Genomic DNA, 21479 nt, shown 5'->3' on the forward strand with positions numbered 1-21479 from the left:
GCCGGGCGCGGTGGCTCAAGCCTGTAATCCCAGCACTTTGGGAGGCCGAGACGGGCAGATCACGAGGTCAGGAGATCGAGACCATCCTGGCTAACACCGTGAAACCCCGTCTCTACTAAAAAATACAAAAAAAAACTAGCTGGGCGAGGTGGCGGGCGCCTGTAGTCCCAGATACTCGGAGGCTGAGGCAGGAGAATGGCATAAACCTGGGAGGCAGAGCTTGTAGTGAGCTGAGAATCGGCCACTGCACTCCAGCCCAGGCGACAGAGCGAGACTCCGTCTCAAAAAAAAAAAGGAAAATAATCAGCAGCCCAGGCCAAGGACTAGGACCAAGCCAGAAATGTTCATACGCTTCCCACAGAGAATGCTTTGCTCTCATTGAGGAAAGAGAGAACAAGCACTTTCTCTAACCTTTAGATGTGCAGAAGATGTTTTTAGGATTTAGGTTCCATATGGCACCCACAAATGTCGGCAGATGCCTGTAACAGTGGATGCAGCACTTCGTGATCATTACAACGAAGAGAGGTTCAAAATAATGGAGACACAAGTAGAGAATCCTCCCAGGAGGGTTATTCTAAAGTTCACTAAGGCTGCATACCAGGACCCCTATTCTAGAGGTCAGGACAGGTCTAAAGTATCAGGAAGAAAATGGGGTAGGAGCTGAGAGACACAATATTGGACTGAAAGCATGACAGCCACCAAGTGTGCAGACTCACGTCAGCCCTCATCTCTAAGCCATCAGCCCAGGGAGAATAAAGCAAAGATCAACACACTTGAAGAATTCCCTAAGTTGCACAACGTGTTGGAAGACTTATATCTGAAGACAAGGAGGGATTCCAAGCACGTAGTGGTAAAATGACTGGCAGCTAACACGCATATAATTAATGAGCCTATGAATGCCCTCTCTCTCCACTGCTCTCTCCTTCCACTAATGTGCATCATGCAGAAACCCAGAGAAACCCTAGAGGCTTCCCTTACAGTAGATTACATCATCTTCATAATCCCAGAGCCTCGCACCTAGCATACAGCATTGTACACAAGAAATGGATTTAAACTGTTATTTACTAGATTTTACTTACATCACATCTTAGGGTCATCTGAATCAAAAAAAAAAAAAAAAAAAAACTACGAGAGGTGCTCTAGGTACATCCACCAGGAATACTGCCACTTCTTTGAAGAGAGGCAAGGACCTAGAAAGGAGGTCTGACATCTTGTGAATATCCCAAACTCTACAGTCAGACTTCCCAGATGCCTCAGATAGTGATATGGATCCCAGGAGCAGCAGGGAGGCAGCTGGTCACCTCCCAGACCAAAGATTAGGCCAGAGCCACCCAACTCTTAAGGCCATTGCTCCAGAGGCTGAGAGGGTGTCACATACCATGTGCTCCATGCAGATACTGATCTCGCCATCACTGTAGAATGCACCATAGAAGCCCACGATGTATGGAGAGTTGCACTCATGCAGAACCTGCAGCTCCCTTATGATCTGGTTCCGGATTGCGGGTTTGATCTCCAGATGAATTAGCTGGAGAAAGGTAGAAGAAAGAGAAGTTTTATGAAAGAAAGAGGGAGGAAGGGACGAAAGATGTAGTCTTGTTAAATGTTTAAGCTCTTAAAGGTAGAGACAGGAGAAACAGGTTAAGTTGTAACAAACAAGTTTCTGTTCAACCAAGAACTGAGTGTCACTGTACTAAAGCAGGCATTGGCACTGGGGGCTGTCCCAGCTGTGCCTCAGCTCCTGGGAGCCTAGACAGGAACAAAGTTAAGGGAAGGCTTACTCCGAGAGAGGCTTTGGAGCTCAGATAAGAAGAGAAATCGACCTTGAGGATTTGGTTCACACTCAAGAGCTGTGAAAGCAGAAGGGTATGAGGGACTCAGGTATGCTAACCTAGGCTGCCCAAGAGATTCTTCCTTGAGCTCAGGAGCCTGATGTGGTTGAGACTGAGCCAAAGTCTAAGGTGCTACCTTGTGTCACCCTAACATTTTCCCTTGTTCCAGCTGGGGAGACAAGTGACAGTCACATTTAATAGCTACGCAGTAAGGTTGAACTTCTAAAAAATCCCACAGACAGCGAGTGTCAGAGAACATGGACGCAGTGGTTACCAGTGTGGGCTGAGGCACGTGGTATAAGCTAGACAAGAGGTGGACCTAGAAGATGGGTATTGTTTGAAAAGACAGAAGGAACAGCACACACAAAAAAATTATGGGCACGGGAGTGAACACAATGTGCAAAAAAACATCGAAGCGCCCAACCTCTCTGGAGCAAGGGGCTATATTCCAAAAGAGGACCAAGGGTAGACAGGAAAGGGAAGTCCAGCTCTACAAGTACATCCTATGATGGCGAGTTCAGATGCTGTAATGCAGGAAGATAAAGGGGATTCACTGGCAGGGCTGGAACACAAGTGGGAAACAACTTGAAATCCTTGTTTTGTGCATCACTGGGGCTGGGTGAATGAAAGTAGCTTCTCCAGCACCTGATAAGCAATAAACAGGTACCTTGGCATTCCTTCCACAGCACACAGAAGGTTAAATAAGAGTCATCATTTTCCAGATGGGATGGGGATTAATACACTAACACAGTCATTAGTGTGTTTATCCATAATCTGATAAATAACATGCATTCAAAATTCAAACAGCACGGCCAGGCACGGTGGCTCATGCCTGTAATCCCAGCACTTTGTGGGGCTGAGGCGAGCGGATCACCTGAGGTCAGGAGTTCAAGACCAGCCTGACCAACATGGAGAAACCCTGTCTCTACTAAAAACACAAAAAATTAGTCAGGCCTGGTGGCGCATGCCTGTAATCCCAGCTACTCGGGAGGTTGAGGCAGGAGAATCGTTTGAACCCAGGGGGTGGAGGTTGCACACCAGCCTGGGCAACAAGAGCGAAACTCCATCTAAAAAAAAAAAAAGGAAATTCAAACAGCACAAAAAGGTATTGAGTAAAGTCAGTCTTCCTTCTATCCTGGTCCCCAGGCTTCTAGGTACCCTGAGAGATAATCCAATTACCTGTTAATCAAGGCAAACTCACCTTTCTGGCCATGACCAGGCCAGAAGGCTTGTGGGAGACCTTGAACACCACACCCCCATTGCCGGCCCCCAGCTCACTGATCTTCTCAAAGTCGTCATCCTTCAGTTCTCCCACCTTCTGCTTCTGGGTGAGAAAGGCCTCAAGGCGCTTTCGCTGCTGCTCATCAAGCTCTAGCTCCTCCAGCTTCTTCTGCAAGGCCTCCAAGTTGGTCCTGTTCCAAAGCAGGCAGCACAAGTCAATACTGTCACCAGAGAAGTCAACCCAAAGAAGTACTCCTATCATGGAAAGCTCCAGCTCTGGGGCCAGACAGAGAATCAAAGAGTGAGGCTAGAGAAGAGGCCCCCTCCCACTGTGGCTCTGCCCACTTCACTCCAGCCACCCCAGATGACTATCACCAACGTGCTTTACCTCTCAGGGCTTCAATTTCCTTATTTATAAAATGAAAAAATTAGGTCTTTCTCACTACGTTGTAAGTTAATGAAAGGAACCAAAGAAGCTACTAAAATTCAGAATGAGCCACCTTAATTCGCTTTAAAACTCCAGTTTAAAAAGCCCCACTACTGTTGGTTTTATTGTTTTTACCATACACAAAATAAAATTCCCTAAATTCACTAAAATGAAATCAAACCAACTTTAAACTGACTCACAACAGTAGAAATCCTCATTTTCAATGTAATCAGGTCCAGGTTACATTGGACCAGGTTAATCAAAAATCACAGCAAAAAATCATAAAAAGTATATATCTAAAGTTATTATTTTTGCATAATGTATATAAATATGCATTCATTCTGCCCATTCTTTAACAAAGGGCAAGACTCTGAATAAGGGTCCAAAGAGGACCCACTGGTTAAGAGGTCCACATCATCCTCTCACACGGACCAGAACATAATACATTGTCGACAATTTCCTATTCCTGATTCATTAAAGCTGGTTAACGCTAAAATTTTAGAGTTTTATGATTTCCCACAATCTTAATGTTCATCTAGTTTGACAGTAACGTGTTTTAGTAACTTGGACTTATGAGTCTTTCCACAGCTTTTAACTAGTGTTCATGGGGGGGAAAAATCACTTCATTTGCAGTTATATTTCATCAGTTTATCTGATACCTAAATACATTACTTAACTACAATACCAGCTACAGCTGAACAAATGGGTTTGGGAACAAGCTGGCTCTTGGTAAGCACATAATTCAGCCAGTGGGTGCTGAAGCGAGTGGGTATGGCAGAGAGCAGCCTCCTGCAGTGCATGCTGTGGGCATTGCTCAGAGTGTTTCATCCAGGGAACTGAAAAGTGTTCATCACTCCTGTGAGCTGGTTAACAGGAAGGTGGTAAGAGAGTTTCCACTGTGTTTCACTGGATTTCATTGGGTTTCAAATTGAAGTCCCGGGAGGTGAAGCATGTCAGTGATAATCGTGTGGGGTGGCTGGAGTGACACAGCTGACAAGATAGGCCTTCGCTATACATCATCATGTTGGTGTTCCTGTCAACACACACACTCCAGTTCTGAACTTAGAAGATAGAGTAAGCATAATCTGCTCTTCCTTCACACCCTCTATCCCAAACCTCTAGAAGACAGGGAAACGAAGACTTACCTCTCCACGTATGAGGAGATCTGACACTGCCCTACAAATAACATCACGCATGGGACCAAAGAAGATGCAAGGCCGAGCCTGCTGATTTTCCTCACTGATTTTCCCCCCACCCCACCCACTGCACACATCAAAGAAAGGCCATGCAAGCACACAGTAGGAAGGCGGCTGTCTGCAGGCCAGGAAGAAGGCTCTTGCCAGAACCCAACCATGCTGGCACCCTGCCCTTAGACTTTCAGCTTCCAGAACAGTAGGGAAACAAACTATTGTTGTTTAAGCTACCTGGTCTATGATATTTTATAACAGCAGTCCAAGCAAACTGAGACAGCTATTCAATATTTTCATGCAAGGTTCAGCTATGTCTTGCAGTGTCCCCAGTCCCTAGGGTGTGGGAACCCAGAATATGTGTGGCTGGGGGTGCACAGTGCACACTCTCTGGTTTCCTTTCTCCCAGGTCTCCCCACAAAGGAGCTTACTGAGGACCACATTTAGAAACACATGTCAAATGTAGATGGACCCCATGGCTAAAACCTGAATGAGGTTACAGCTGCCTGACGGGCTCAGCAGGCCAGCTAGAGATGCAGATTCCAAAAGCTGTCAAAACACACATACACAGAGTGCATGATGGGAGAAGGGAAGGACAGCTGCATGGAAGAAAAACTGCTTTCCTCACAACACTGTAACTCTCCTCAGTGCTTTACATTTATTAAGTCATTTAACCCACAACCCCTGATTGGAACAGATGAGCAAACTCAAGCACAAACAGGTGAACTAAGATGTCAAAGGTCAAATAGCTGCTAAGTGGCACAGCCAGGTTTCAAATTCAGACAGAGAGAACAAATGTCTCACCTTAACCATGATGCTATATTATCTTCAAAAAGCTCAACACTTTCCAGGGAGGCAACTGACAACCATGGGTAAGATCCCAGTGTGAGGCATTTAACACACCAGGGCTCAATCATACATAAAGATGGTGTGCCCTACACAAAGAGGCCTTTGCACCAGAGACAATCCTGTCTCCCTTGCACATCAATCTGATGATGGATCTACTGGAGCAGATTAACACTGCCTTGCAGCTAATACTTGCCATAGAAATTCAATCAATTTGCAAAGGAAAAGGGATTGCTGACTCTGTTCACTTTCCTGGCTCTCTGAAATAAGTAATTCTTACACCTTCTGGAGGAAAACCTAAGTCTGGGCTTTGTGCTACCTTTCTCCCTCCTCTACCTCCTATGTCTTGCCATTTAACCACCCACCCCACCAGCTAAGGAACTGGCTTCTGACCTGTACTTTCAGAAGGTGGCCAGGGAGAGAAATGACAAAGACTGTAGGCTGGGGTGGCAAAGACTTTCCTAATGGCAGGTGTGTATGGGTGAGGACTGGAGATGGAATAGTGTTGACAAAATAACAAATCACTAGTATTCAAGCGTCCTGGATTCTTATCCCAAATTGTTCATCAACTAGCTCTGTGACCATGGACAAATCACTTAACCATGCCACATTTCAGATTTCTCTTCTATACATCATGGAATACTATGCAGCCATAAAAAGGAACAAGATTATGTCCTTTGCAGGAACATGGATGGAGCTGGAGGTCATTATTCTCAGCAAACTAACGCAGAAACAGAAAACCAAATACTGCATGTTCTCACTTGTAAGTGGGAACTGAATGATGAGAACACATGGACACACGGGAGGGAACAACACACACTGGGGCCTGTCGGTTGGAGAAGAGAGAGAGCATCAGGAAGAACAGCTAATAGATGCTGGGCTTAATACCTAGGTGATGGGATGATCTATGCAGAAAACTACTGTGGCACAGGTCTACCTATGTTCACAAATCTGCACATCCTGTACATGTGCCCCTGAACTTAAAAATAAAAACAAAAAAATAAGGATTTCTCTGCTGTAAAATAGGAGTAACAATTCCATGCTTATTTCATTCACTGGGGTGGGTCAAAATAGAAACTAAAGGAAGAAGCATGAAATTTTTGACACATTTATACATTAACATAGAGGGGAGGGGAAGTGGAGAAAGGGGAGGAGAGGCCAAGGCAGTAACGGCAGGATCCAGAAACTATGTGCCTTTCCTTTAATTATTCTTAAAATACTCAGGGGTTTTTTTTTTTTTTTTTTAAGAGAATGAAAAACGAAACATTTTATCTGAAGGTGAAATGAAGATTCAGTACTCATTAAAAAGATATCAATCAATAATCTAACAGTATTCAGTATTTCTTCCTCCTGCAGAGGGAGATACTCAACAAGGCTAATTTCTGCCTTTCCAAGGTGAAATGTTTTAAGCAAAGGATATAAGAGCGAAGGCCCTCACCCAACAACTTATCACCAATCTCTAAAACTCGGAGGGCATGAACCTGTCTCTGTCTCCCTTCACAATCTTTAGTTTTAACTGAAATCAGCAAAACTCACACTGGGGATTTAAAAACAAAACAAAACAAAACTGGAGCTCCAGCACAATAAATCTGACACACACAGCCCTTTCTCCAGGGACCAGCTGTGATCGGCTCCACCCTCCATCACATTCACCATGGCAGAGATAAAACCACACACTGTAACGTGAATTCTGCATCATGGCTGTCTAACGGTAAACACAAGTTCATCAAGATAAAAGAAGATTATAGGTTTGAACGGGAATGCAGAGAAAAACAAAGGTTGTCATTTGCTTTCTGAAAACACCAGGGAGGCGCAATGAAATGGGTGGGAAAGGATAATCCTATGGGCAAGAACATGTCCTTCCTCTCATCTCACCCATCTGCTAAGTCTAATTACACTGTTGCAACTGGAACCTTTCATTTGTGGCTCAGTGGTTTAAATCAAGCAGCAGCATAAAATGTATCCCAGGGAGGGACCTTGAAGACCACCTTATCCAACCCTCATTTTACAGATGAGAAAACTGAGGCCCAAAGGGACAAGTTCAAATAGTTCACTGGTGGCAGGTCTCCTAACTCCTAGGAGAGAGCTCCTTTCAAGGCCCCACACTGCCCTTTTCAACCCTGATGGTCACTGAATTTAGAGGCTGGCCTAAGGAATGATGGAAGGAGGTAGGGGGGTGATGTCCAGAAAAAGAAATGGGATCTCCAAACTGCCACACACCAAACAGAAATAGGCCACGATCGCATGCCTCCCAACCTGAGCCTTGCTCTAGCCTCAACGGCAGGCCTGGCCTCTGCCAGGAGGGTACATTGAAGGAAGGAAAGAAGATGACAACCAATCACTGTAGGAAGGAGAGGAAGGGTCCCCGTGCAGGTGGGTGTTCTCACCAGAGAGCCCAGGGAGTTGTAAAGTTCTCCTTCCCCTGTGGCATCTGGCAAGCAGGAATGCTACTAGGGCAGGAAACAAGTAGCAGGGAAAAAGGGAAGGAGAGGCAGAAGAGACAGACCCAAGATAAGAGAGACCAGCACCTAGAGATAAAGGCTGCATACAATCCCTTGATCCATGCCTTCTACTCCTACTAACCCATCTGTGAGATCTTGGGTAAGTTACCTTCCTTTCTGGTCCTCAGTTCCGTACACATAAGAAAAGTATATAGGAAGGAGGAGAGGAGGTTAGGGAGAAGTTGTATATCTCTGAGGTCCAAGTCTGTCAATGTGACAGTAATCTGAGGAGGTACAGAATAAGAATGGGGGCATTTTCAAGTTGAGGGGCTGAAGAGCTTCAATGGACAGGGCCAATGTGAGAACAAAGAGAACTGGCACCATAGGTCTCTGTAAGGTCAAACCATGGATGGCTGAGGATTGAGGGTTAGGCATCTAAGGAGTAGTAAGACAGGAAAGGAGAATGGACCTGAAAGAGGAAGGCAGAGGGTGCCAAAAGCACAGCTTACCAACTTCCAGATTCCATGACAGGCTAGCCTATCTGTGTTGGGCAGTGCAGATGCACTGGCAAGGAATAGCCCCAGACATCTTGGGGAAGGCGTTCTATATCCTCCCATACCTCAATCCTGCAGGTTACTCTAGGAGAGGCTCTTCAACTACCTAGGAAATCAAATTCTAGGATTGTGTATATGTGTTCCGTGAAAGAAGCCAGGCACAAAAAGAGTATGTACTATGTGATCTGGTTTGGCTCTATGTCCCCAACCCAAATCTCATTCCAAATTGTAACCCCCATGTGTTGAGACAGGGAGGTGATTGAGTCATGGGGGCAGTTCCCCCCACATTGTTGTCATGATAGTGAGTGAATTCTCATGAGAGCTGATGGTTTTATAAGTGTCTGGTGTTTCCCCTACTGGCACTTCTCTCTCTTGCCACCATGTGAAGAAGGTCCTTGCTTCCCCTTTGCCTTATGCCATGACTGTACATTTACTGAGGCCTCCCCAGTCATACAGAACTGTGATTCAATTAAACCTCTTTCCTTTGTAAGTTACCCAGACTTGGGCAGTTCTTTATAAACCAGTGTGAAAACAGACTAATACACTATGTCATTCCATCTATAGAAAATTCAAAGCCAGGCATGCTGGCTCACACCTGTAATCCTAGCACTTCGGGAGGCTGAAGCAGGAGGATCACTTAAGCCCAGTCGTTTGAGACCAGCCTGGCCAACATGGTGAAACCCTATCTCTACCAAAAATATAAAAATTAGCCAGGCATGGTGGCATGTGCTTGTAATCACAGCTACTCATGAGGCTGCGGTAAGAGAACTGCCAGAGCCTGGGAGGTGGAGGTCACAGTAAGCCAAGATCATGTCACTTGCACTCCAGCCTGGGTGACAGTGAGACGCTGTCTCAAAAAAAAGAAAAGAAGAAAAAAAAGAAAAAAGAAAATTCAAAAAAGGGCAACAGTAATCTTTGCAATTATAAATTAGGAAAGTGATTACCCTTCGGGGGAAGTAACTAAGAGGGGGTGTGCAATGGTTAATTTTATGTGTCAACTTGGCTGGGCCATGGTGTTTCTGTGAAAATGTTTTTGGTTTTTGTGGGGGTTTTTGGATGAAATTAACATTTAAACTGGTAAACTTGGATTAAAGTGAATTACCCTCCATAATGTGAATGGGCCTCAGCCAATCAGTTGAAAACCTTAAGAGAACAAAGACTGACCTGCCCAAAAGAAGGAATTCTGCTGGTAGCCTGTCTCTGGACTTGAACTACATGCAACCCTACCCTGGGTCTCCAGTTTGCTGGCTTACCCCTGCAGATTTTAGGCTTACCAGACCTCTACAATCACATAAGCCAATTCCCTGAAATAAACATCGATAACTCTCTCTCTCTCTCTCTCTCTCTCTCTCACACACACACACACACAACTGCTGTTGGTTCTGTTTCTCTGGTGAACCCTAATACAGGGAAGGAGGGGAATTCCTGGGTGCTAGTAATGCCCTGTTCTTGATCTGAAGGCTGGTTATGTGGTATGTTTGGTTTCTGAGAATTCATCAACTACGCATTTATGATACATAAAAATGTACCTTGACCTGAACCTGGGAGTCAGGTTATCTGGGTATGAATCCCTATTTGGCCACTGAATAGCCATGTCAAGTTGGAGAGGTTTCTTTTTTTCTTTTTGAGACAGAGTCTTGCCTTGTTGCCCAGGCTGAAGTGCAATGGTGCAATCTCGGTTCACTGCAGCCTTCACTTCCCGGGTTCAAATGATTCTCCTGCCTCAGCCTCCCAAGTAGCTGGGTTTATGGGCACCTGCCACCATGCCTGGTTAACTTTTGTATTTTTAGTAGAGACAGGATTTCACCATGTTGGCCAGGCTGGTTTCGAACTCCTGACTTTGTGATGTGCCAGCCTCAGCCTCCCAAAGTGCTGGGATTACAGGGGTAAGCCACCAACACCTGGCCAGAGAGGTTTCTTAAAAGCCTTAAGCTTCAGGTTTTTCATCAGTTAAATGGGGCCAACAGTAAACACATCATGGGGTTGTCAGGAGACTAAAGGAGCTCACCCACACTCATCTAGCTCACAGTAGGTGCTCAATGAATACTATCAAATGTTATTCTTTTTTTGGGGGGGAGATGGAGTCTTGCTCTGTCACCCAGGCTGGAGTGCAGTGGCATGATCTCGGCTCACTGCAAGCTCCGCTTCCCGGGTTCACGCCATTCTCCTGCCTCAGCCTCCCGAGTAGTGGCGACCACAGATGCCCGCCACCACGCCCGGCTAATTTTTGTATTTTTAGTAAAGATGAGGTTTCACTGTGTTGGCCAGGATGGCCTCGATCTTCTGATCTCATGATCCGCCCGCCTCGACCTCCCAAAGTGCTGGGATTACAGGCGTGAGCCACTGCGCCCGGCCCAAATGTTATTCTTTTTAACCAATTAGATTACAACAGCAAAACAATATTAAATATGCATTTAGCATTTAGATGATTCCAACTTTTAAAAAAAATTTCACTTTCATTTAATTTCTACAACCACTTTTTACTTATTATCACATTTTGACTTAAATTGCCCTTAGCTGTATATACTCCTTTCGTTACTTCACTGAGGGCCTTCTAGTGCTGGAACTTATGCATTCTCAAAGACCTGGGAAGACAAAACAAACAATTTATTCTCAAAGGAAAAACAAGATGAGATAATTGTCAATGGGGTTTATATGCAGGCAAGAAGTAACGACCAGGGCTTCAAACCATATAACATGGGAAGCTAACCACTATGCTTGCAGAAAAGCACAGCCCTGGTATTTAGCTGTAGAGTTCTATCCTTGTAACACTACAGAAGGATATGTTAGGATTAGAGAATTTTAGCACTGGACAAAACTTTAAAGACCACCTACTTTAACTGCCCTATTTCAACTGTAAGAAAAACTATAGAGAAGTGACTTGCACAAGTTCACAGAGTAAGTGACTATTAGAGTTGAACCCAGGTCTTCTGACTCCTAATGGCTTCACACCTATTTGGCAGGCACAGAGTAGCCACAAGCATGTTTTTCTTCTTTCTAGTAGTTTCACCAGAATGTGAAAGACCAGCTCTGCCCGGAGCGTGCCAATGTCCTTTCCCACACTTCTTAGATGCCTTCCTCTTCCTGAATCCCAGAAGAGAAGGGCACCAGAGCAGGAAATCTCAGGTGACTTAGTTTGCCAGTGCCTACTCTACTGAAGAACTGGGTTTTCATTCTTGAGAAGAAAATCATGGAAGGGTGTGTTTCCTATCACAGGTACACATGCTAATTTTTTTTTGTTGAATTTTCTTGGTGCGACTTATGCCAAGTAATTATAAAGATTTTTTTTTGTCTTCTTGACGAATATTTCATGAAGGCTATGAAGTCGGAAGAGGAAAGTCCTGGGTGTGAAAGTTTTTTCTACCTCATTTATTTTTTATTTTTTGTAGCCGCAGTGTCTATTTTCCTAATTTAAGATCACTGGGCTGCTCTGCCTATGGAGTAGCCACTCTTTTATCCCTTTGCTTTCTTAATAAACTTGCTTTCACTTAAAACAAACAAACAACCAAAAAAAAAAAAAAAAAAACACTGAAGTATTCCCAGGTCCTGTCTAAAACCTAAGAGTTGATGTATTGGCAGGAAGAGCTGGAACGTTCAAGATGGTTTTGTGGTGCCTTTTTTTCTAATCTCCTTTTGTACATGTTAATACTGAGCAAACAAAACACTGCTCTCGGTTTAACAAGAAAGGAGGAAGAAAGACCCTAACTTCTGAGAGAGAAGTCTTTCCCCTCTATGTGGAAGGCCCTGACTGAAATGTGGATCCAAGACTGGTAGCCAAAGTGTTGTCTCTTAGTTGTTGCACCTTACTTTGGGATTCCCCTCTTTTCTTCCCCAAAGCAAGGTGTGCCTTTCCTTCTGGAATTGTAAGTGAACACAATAATAGTACCTGTTTACACTGCGAAGTGGGATATTGTCTCAGAAAACACACCAGTGGCTGTCTCACTGTCGAACTAACGCCTTGTGAATGTATGATCTATGGAAATACCCTTGTAGTTGTACCTGCTGATGCTATCTGTCTCTTGGAAAATAAATTCTGAACGTCCCGGCCCTGTCGCCTGCCATCCCCCACTAAAAAAAAAGACCAGCTCTGTCCTGGCCCAGCAGCAGCTGATTTCCTGCATATGTCACTGGCCCTGGAAGTGGGTCTGGAAACTTCTTTCAGGAACAATGACTATGAGACTTTTCTCACCTACACATCTGTCAGCAAGCGAAGAAGAGTAGGCGGCCAAGATGTGATATGCACAAGCAGCTAGCATCAAGGAAAAGGTTAAAAAAAAAAATCCTGCTAAATTGAGTGAAGCACATTAGGAACCATACAAAAGAATGACTGTATTGAAGCACAGCTTCCCCTAGTTGATGAAGAATCTAAGGCTAAAGCTAGGCTCAACACCAACAAAAAGCAAAAGTCTACTACTGCTGAAGGAGGTATAGAAAACTTTCTCCTGCCCAAGACCTGCCACAGATACGCAAAGTCTGGCTGCCATACAGAGGAAGGGGAAGAATGCTGGGAAAACCCCAAACCCAAGGTCTATACTCACAGGGTCTGCTAAAGATGGAGACTGGAGGCTGGGCACAGTGGCTCACGCCTGTAATCCCAGCACTTTGGGAGGCCAAGGCGGGCAGATCACCTAAGGTTGAAGTTTGAGAACAGACTGACCAACATGGAGAAACCCCATCTCCACTAAAAATACAAAATTAGCCGGGCTTGGTGGCACATTCTGTAATCCCAGCTACTCAGAAGGCTGAGGAGAGAGAATCGCTTGAACCCAGGAGGCAGAGGTTGTAGTGAGCCGAGACTGCACCACTGTACTCCAGCCTCAGCAACAAGAGCGAAATTCCGTCTCAAAAAAAAAAAAAAAAAAGATTGAGACTGGATCAAGACAATGAGAACCTCCCTACCTTGACTTCAAGCTAAGAACCACTGAAAAGCAATTGCAGCTTACCCCTAGGAGAGAGGCAAGAGTGTAGAGAAAAAGTCCCTTTGTAGCAAAGGATTAAGGGACAGTTCAGAGCTGAAGAAGCAGTAGGAAGACTGAGAAAAAAATAAACCTATACAACTCAGGCACCCCGCTAAGTGCAAGATAAAAACCCATTACTGGAGAAATTAGAAGCATGTGGTGCATTTAAGTTAACAGTATCAAAAAGAAAGCCCAAACCCAGCTCAACTCTGGCTAACAGCCTAACACAAACTAACAGCATGAAACAAAAGCATGCCCATTTCTGAAGATAAAGACAATTCTACCTAATTCTCTGTTCCACTACATAATATCCAATATTCAATCAAAAATTACAAGACACAGGTTGGACATGGTGGCTCATGCTTATAATCCCAGCACTTTGGGAGGCCGAGGCAGGTAGATCACTTGAGGTTAGGAGTTCGAGATCAGCCTGGCCAACATGGCGAAATCCCACCTCTACTGAAAGTATAAAAATATAAAAACACGCCTGTAATCTCAGCTACTTAGGAGGTTGAGACAGAAGAGTCACTTGAACCCAGGACGCCGAGGTTGCAGCGAGCCAAGATAGTACCATCCAGCCTGGGCAACAAAAGAAAAACTCTGTCTCAAAAAAAAAAAAAAAATGTACACGATATGGCTGGGTGAGGTGGCTCACATCTGTAATCTCAGCACTTTGGGAGGCCAAGGCAGGCAGATCACCTGAAGTCAGGAGTTCCAGACCAGGCTGGTTAACATGGTGAAAACCTCATCTCTACTAAAAATACAAAATTAGCCAAGCGTGGTGGTGCATGCCTGTAATCCCAGCTACTCAGGAGGCTGAGGCAGGAGAAACACTTGAACCTGGGAGGCGGAGGTTGCAGTGAGCTGAGATTGCGCCATTGCACTCCAGCCTGGGCAACAAGAGCGAAATTCCATCTCAAAAAAAAAAAAAAATTAGCCTGGCATGGTGGCAGGCACCTGTAATCCCAGCTACTTGGGAGACTAAGGCAGAAGAATTGCTTGATACAGGGAAGGAGGTTGCAGTGAGCCGAGATTGAGCCACTGTACTCTAGCCTGGGTGAAAACAGCGATGAAAACTGCTTCAAAAAAAAAAAAAAAAAAAGCCAGGCGCAGTGGCTCACGCCTATAATTCCAGCACTCTGGGAGGACGAGACCAGCGGATCACGAGGTCAGGAGATCGAGACCATCCTGGCTAATATGGTGAAACCCTGTCTCTACTAAAAATACAAAAAAATTAGCTGGGCGTGATAGTGGGCACCTGTAGTCCCACAGCTACTGGGGAGGCTGAGGCAGGAGAATGGCGTGAACCCGGGAGGCGGAGCTTACAGTGAGCCTAGATCGCACCACTGCACTCCAGCCTGGGTGACAGAGCAAGACTCTGTCTGAAAAAAAAAAATAGGAAAGAAAAACACAAAAATCAAGAACGGTTGGAAGGTGGGATGGGGGGAAACAACCTTATCAAGAGATAAGCAATAAACACAACCAGACGCAGATGACCCAGATGTTGGAACTATCACACAGGGGCCAAAATAACTATAATTAATATGTTAAAGGTAGACAACATGCATGAACAAATGAGGAATTTCAGCAAAGGTGAAAACTAAAAATAGAATCAAATTAAAATACTAGAAATTTTAAAAACATGGCATCAGAAGTCAACAGGCTCATTAGCTGATTACACGGAGCTGAGGGAACCATCAGTGACCCTGAAGACAGGTCAATAGAAATTTTTAAATGGAGGCTGGGCACAGTGCTTCATGCTTGTAATACCAATACTTTGGGAGGCCAAGGCAGGAGGACCACTTGAGGCCCAGAGTTTGAGACCAGCTTGACCACCTAAGGCCCAGAGTTTGGGACCAGCTTGTCTCAAGAAAACAAAAAGAAAAAAAAAAAAAATTAACCAAACTAAAGCACAAAAAAAGAATAAAAGAAATCAGAACAGAGCATCCAACAGCGCATGACAAGATCAAATCATCTAACATATATGTAATTGGGGTCTTGGATGAACAAGAGGGAACAGGAGAGAAGAAATACTTAAAGAGATAAAGGCCAAGAATTTCCCAAAATTAACAAAAAAACAACACCCAGATCAAAAAGCACAGGGCACCCTAAGCAATACTTAAAAAAAGAAAAATCCCACACCTAGACACATCATAGTCAAACTGCTGAAAACCAGAGATTAAAAAGTCAACCTTGAAGTCGTTTATCTATGTTTCCTTCCAGTGCTTATTCATATACGTTCATTTTTTTCCCTCACAGGTAATACAATATAATTCATGTTCACCTAAGAGTGTTTTCTTTGGCTACTTTAGTCTCAGTTTCCCAATCTGTAAAAAAGGAATATCACATTCCACTCAATCCCATGTAGTTACAGTAAAGAATACCAATACAAATGTTCAAGCAACTGTGACATACTCCACAAACAGAAGATATTTTCACGATTATTGCCTTACAGGACGTGCAGTCTAAAACCCTGGTTTACACGGAGAAACTGGGTCTCAGGAGAAGTGACTTACCCAAAGTCACACACACTTACGGGGATCAGAAATTTTGATAATCAAACACTCTTAGGTTAAATGAATTATAGTATATTACCTATGGGGGAAAAAAATGAATGTGTATGAACAAGCTCTGCAAGGAAACAGATAAATGAAATCAGTTGTTGTGGCAGGGTAGAAGGTGATTTAATCCCTGCGTTTTCATGTTGTTCATGCAATAAATAATCCGGGGAAAATGCACAATGTAGTTAATTACCTTTATTGCTTTTATGGTTTCACCACCAACTTCCAAAGAGATTCTGGGGCAATGACTGTCCCACAGTTCCCCTAATTCTCACAAAGTGCCTAGAACACAGGCGGGCGTGTAGTTGAGGATATGCTAGAGTAAGTTTTGTGGGGATATGAGGTTCAAACTGGTCTAGAACGATATAAAATAATGAGATAGCAAAAAAAAAAAAAAAAGGAGAGTGAAAGGGCATTCTAGTAGGGGTTACTCTGTGAACAACTGTATAGAATTGGTTTGTTGCTGTTTTTTGTTGTTTTGCTTTTTGTTTTTTTTTTTGAGATGGAGTCACTCTGTCATCCAAGTTGAAGTGCAGTGGTATGATCTCAGCTCAGTGCAGCCTCCGCCTCCGCCTCCTGGTTCAAATGTTCCTCCCACCTCAGCCTCCCAAGTACCTGGGATTACAGGCCCCACTACACCCGGCTAATTTTTGTATTTTTTTAGTAAAGACAGGGTTTCACCATGTTGGCTAGGCTCGTCTCCAATTCCTGACCTCAAGTGATCCACCCACCTTGGCCTCCCAAAGTGCTGAGATTACAGGCATGAACCACTGCGCTCAGCGACAATGGTATAGAATTAGGATTAAGAATATTATAAGCCAGTTATTGTGAGGCCGAGGTGGGCGGATCACGAGGTCAGGAGATCGAGACCATCCTGGCTAACAACGGTGAAACCCCGTCTGTACCAAAAAAATACAAAAAATTAGCTGGGCTTGGTGACGGGCGCCTGTAGTCCCAGCTACTCAGGAGGCTGAGGCAGAAGAATGGCGTGAACCCGAGAGGTGGAGCTTGCAGTGAGCTGACATCATGCCACTGTACTCTAGGCCTGGGTGACACAGCAAAACTCTGTCTCAAAAAAAAAAAAAGAAAAGAAAAGAATATTATAAGCCAGTTAGCACTTAAGAAAAAAAAAGAAAAGATTATAAGCCAGGCCAGGCAAGGTGGCTCACACCTGTAATCCTGACACTTTGTAAGGCCAAAGTGGATTGCTTGAGTTCAGAAGTTTGACACCAGCCTGGGCAGCATGGAGAAACCCCATCTCTACTACAAAAAATGCCAAAATTCACCAGGTATGGTGGCATGTACCTGTAGTCTCAACTACTTGGGGGGCCAAGGCAGAAGGATCACTTGAACCCGGGAGGTTGAGGTTGCAATGAGCCGAGATCACACTACTGCACTCCAGCCTAGGTGATAGTGAGACCCTGTTTCAAAAAAAAAAAAAATTATATATGTGTGTGTGTATGTACATATATAATTGTACATATAAAAATTATATATGTGTGTATATATATGCACGTGTGTGTGTATACATATATACACATATATGCCAAGAGTAAGTATTAGGGGAATAAAGCTTAAAATAAAAAAATAAGAAAATGAAAGGACAGGTGTTTATTTACCTTTTCAGTCGGCTTTCCCAGGTTAAAAGATATTTTATTTTTGAGACAGGGTGTTGTTACTCTGTCACCCAGGCCGGAGTGCAGCAGTGCAGTCACAGCTCATTGCAGCCTTGATCTCCCAGGCTCAGGTGATCCTCCCACCTCAGCGTTCAGGGTAGCTGGGCCACCATGCCTGGCTAATTTTTGTACTTTTTGTAGAGACTGGGTTTTGCCATGTTGCCCAGACTGGTCTCAAATTCCTGGGCTCAAGTGGTCCACTCACCTTGGCCTCCCAAAGAACTTGGATTACAGGTGTGAGCCACTGTCCACAGCTGAAAGGCATTCATTCATTCATTCATTCACCTATTTGACAGAGTCTTGCTCTGTTGACCAGGCTAGAGTGCAGTGGTGCGATCTTGGCTCACTGCAACCTCCACCTCCCTGGTTCAAGCAATTCTTATTCCTCAGCCTCCCAAGTAGCTGGGATTACAGGTGCCCACCACCATGCCCGGCTAATTTTTGTATTTTTAGTACAGACAGGATTTCACCACGTTGGCCAGGGTGGTCTCGAACTCCTGACCTCAGGTGACCCACCTGCCTCACCTCCCAAAGTGCTGGGATTACAGGTATGAGCCACCACACCTGGCCAAGGCATTTATTTTTAATTTCACTGTAAATCAGGTAGTTTCCAAGCCAACATTTTTTTTTAATGTCATGAAAACAGGTTTGATTAAAAAGAATCCCAAGTAGAGTAAGAATCACACATTCCTATCCTTTAAAAAGAAACAAACAAACAAAAACACCCCCTGGGAATCAGTCTTCTGAAATCACATAAATTACCTTCCCACAACATGTTTCTGTAGTCATGTTGAAAAATACACACATACACACACAGAGGAGCCTCTGGAGTCATGAGGACCACCCACTCACATAGATTCTCCTCAAATATTGAACAACATCCTGAATCAGACAGGGGGTGTCATATTGTTGCTTAAAACAAGTGACAGCCTATGGTTCCTTCTGTCCCGGTGTATAAAATGTGTTTCATATTAGCCACATATGAAATATTTCTTTTTGTTTTGAGATGGAGTCTCACTCCCATCACACAGGCTGGAGTACAGTGGCACGATCTCAGCTCACTGCAACCTCCACTTCCCAGGTTCAAGCAATTCTCCTTCCTCAGCCTCCCGAGTAGCTGGGATTATAGGCATGTACCACCATGCCCGACTAATTTTTGTATTTTTAGTAGAGACGGGGTTTTACCATGTTGGCCAGGCTGGTCTCGAATTCCTGACCTCAGGTGATCCATCCGCCTCAGCCTCCCAAAGTGCTAGAATTACAGGTGTGACTCACCGTGCCCGGCCGGATGATTTTCAAAGGATCAGTCTTCTGTAGAAGTACAAAAGGAAAAGTGACGGAGTTTGGAGGGAGAGGGGGAAAAAAAATCAAAAGTTAGAAGACAAAAAAGAAGCCAGGCATGGTGGTGTACGCCTGTAATCCCAGACACTCGGGAGGATGAGGCAGGAAAATCACTTGAACCCAGGAGGCAGAGGCTGCAGTGAGCCAAGATTGCACCTTTGCACTCTAGCCTGGGCAACAAAGTGAAACTCTATCTCAAAAAAAAAAAGAAAAAAAGAAAAAAAAAAGGCCGGGTGCGGTGGCTCACGCCTGTAATCCCAGCACTTTGGGAGGCCAAGGCAGGTGGATCATGAGGTCAGGAGATCGAGACCATCCTGGCTAACACAGTAAAACCCCTTCTCTATTAAAAATACAAAAAATTAGCCAGGCGTGGTGGCGGGTGCCTATAGTCCCAGCTACTCGGGAGGCTGAGGCAGGAGAATGGTGTGAAGCTGGGAGGCGGAGCTTGCAGTGAGCCAAGATTGTGCCACTGCACTCCAGCCTGGGTGACAGGGCGAGACTCCGTCTGAGACTCCATCTCAAAAAAAAAAAAAAAAAAAGGCCAGGCACAGTGACTCACACTTGTACCCCCAGCACTTTGGGAGGCTGAGGCAGGCGGATCACGAAGTCAGGAGTTCAAGACCAGCCTGGCCAAGATGGTGAAACCAAGTCTCTACTAAAAATACAAAAATTAGCCCAGTGCCATGGCAGATGCCTATAATCCCAGCTAATCAGGAGGCTGAGGCAAGAGAATACTCGAGCCCAGGGGAAGGAGGTTGTAGTGAGCCGAGATAGCACCACTGCACTTCAGCCTGGGCAACAGAGTGAGACTTTGTCTCAAAAAAAAAAAAAAATAACAGAATACCACCCTTAGAAAACCAAATACTACATGTTCTCCCTTACACGTGGGAGCTAAATACAGAAACAAAAAGGGGAACAACAGACACTGAGGCCCATTTGAGGATGGAGGGTAGGAAGAGGGACAAGTTCAGAAAAAATAACTATTGAGCACTTGGCTCAATACGTGGATGATATAACGTGTACAACAAACCCCAGTGACACAAGTATACCTATGCAACAAACCTGCACATATACTCCTGAACCTAAAGTAAAAGTTTAAAAATAAATGGAATATTTGGATGCACTGATAAAAATTAAATTACTATAAATTCTATAAATTGCTAAAGGAATAAAGTTTTAGTCAGCAACACTGGTAAATTGCTATTAATACATTTTTGTAACTAAACAAAAAGAACATCACCTTTACTTGACAGGGACAAAGGAGGGACATAACAGTCTGATAAAGAATGAAAAATGCAGTTGAAGAGATGAGCTTCCTAAATGCCAGGCACGGTATAGCTATAAACTCATTTCATTCTCACAACATTTAAAAAAGAAAAATAAGTCTGCTGTTCCCACTTTGCAGATATAGAAATAGAGGTCAGGAACTGTTAAGTAACTTACCCAAGGCTAGGGTTGTAACTCCAAATTTTGGTCTTTTCTCCACATCATGCTGAAGAGTTCCTGTCCTTCAATCAAAATCACCCACCAACTCATCCCCAACACCAGGAATCCCCCCAGAAGTGTGATTTATTCCTTAAGGTAAAGAAACTGTGTCCTCCTAACACATAAAGGTTCCAGGAAGGACAATAAATTAAATCTACCCAAAGAGGGACGCCTTTCACAGAAACATCCAAGGCTGAGACACTTTTTTTTCCTGAGACAGAGTCTCGCACCCAGGCTGGAGTGCAGTGGCGCAATCTCAATGCAACTTCTGCCTCCCAAAGCAAATCTTGTGCCTCGGCCTCCCAAGTAGCTGGGATGCAGATGTGCACCACCACTTCTGGCTAATTTTTGTATTTCTTAGTAGAGATGGGGTTTTGCCATGTTAGCCAGACTGGTCTTGTACTCCCAGCCTCAAGTGATCTGCCCACCTTGGCCTCCCAAAGTGCTGGGATTACAGGAGTGAGCCACCATGCCCGGCCCAAAACCGATATATTTTGACTGGGGAAGAAGGGACGCTGGCCAGGCAGAAGTAAGTGTAAAAATTCTGGTTGCCATAAAAGAGCTGGGGTACTACTGTGGTGGGAAGGGTGGAGAGGAGGGGACAGGGAATGTTGAAAAGAAAAAAGCATCAAGAACAACCCAGGTAGAAAATCCAAAAACTATGTGGTCAGCATCAGCTGGGCACAGTGGCTCACGCCTGTAATCCCAGCACTTTGGGAGGCCAATGAGGGCGGATCACCAGGTCAGCAGATTGAGACCATCCTGGCTAACACGGTGAAACCCCGTCTCTACTAAAAACACAAAAAATTAGTCGGGCGTGGTGGCGGGCACCTGTAATCCCAGATACTCGGGAGGCTGAGGCAGGAGAAAGACGTGAACCCGGGAGGCAGAGCTTGCAGTGAGCCGAGATCGCACCACCGCACTCCAGGCTGTGCGACAGAGCAAGACTCCAT

General features: G+C 44.6%; 1 protein-coding gene across 1 annotated transcript in view; it reads right to left on the reverse strand.

Annotated features, from left to right (window-relative positions):
- Positions 1 to 21479, reverse strand: part of MAP2K1 (mitogen-activated protein kinase kinase 1) — a 108693-nt gene that overhangs the window by 56493 nt on the left and 30721 nt on the right. Inside the window, exons 2-3 of the mRNA XM_011940361.1 lie at positions 3031 to 3241; positions 1379 to 1525 (exon numbers count right to left, since the gene is read on the reverse strand). Coding sequence (XP_011795751.1) covers positions 1379 to 1525; positions 3031 to 3241 — 358 coding nt within the window. The remainder of the gene's footprint in view (positions 1 to 1378; positions 1526 to 3030; positions 3242 to 21479) is intronic.

This window comes from Colobus angolensis, unplaced genomic scaffold (genome assembly GCF_000951035.1).
Source record: "Colobus angolensis palliatus isolate OR3802 unplaced genomic scaffold, Cang.pa_1.0 Scaffold19, whole genome shotgun sequence".
NCBI classification, from domain to species: domain Eukaryota; kingdom Metazoa; phylum Chordata; class Mammalia; order Primates; family Cercopithecidae; genus Colobus; species Colobus angolensis.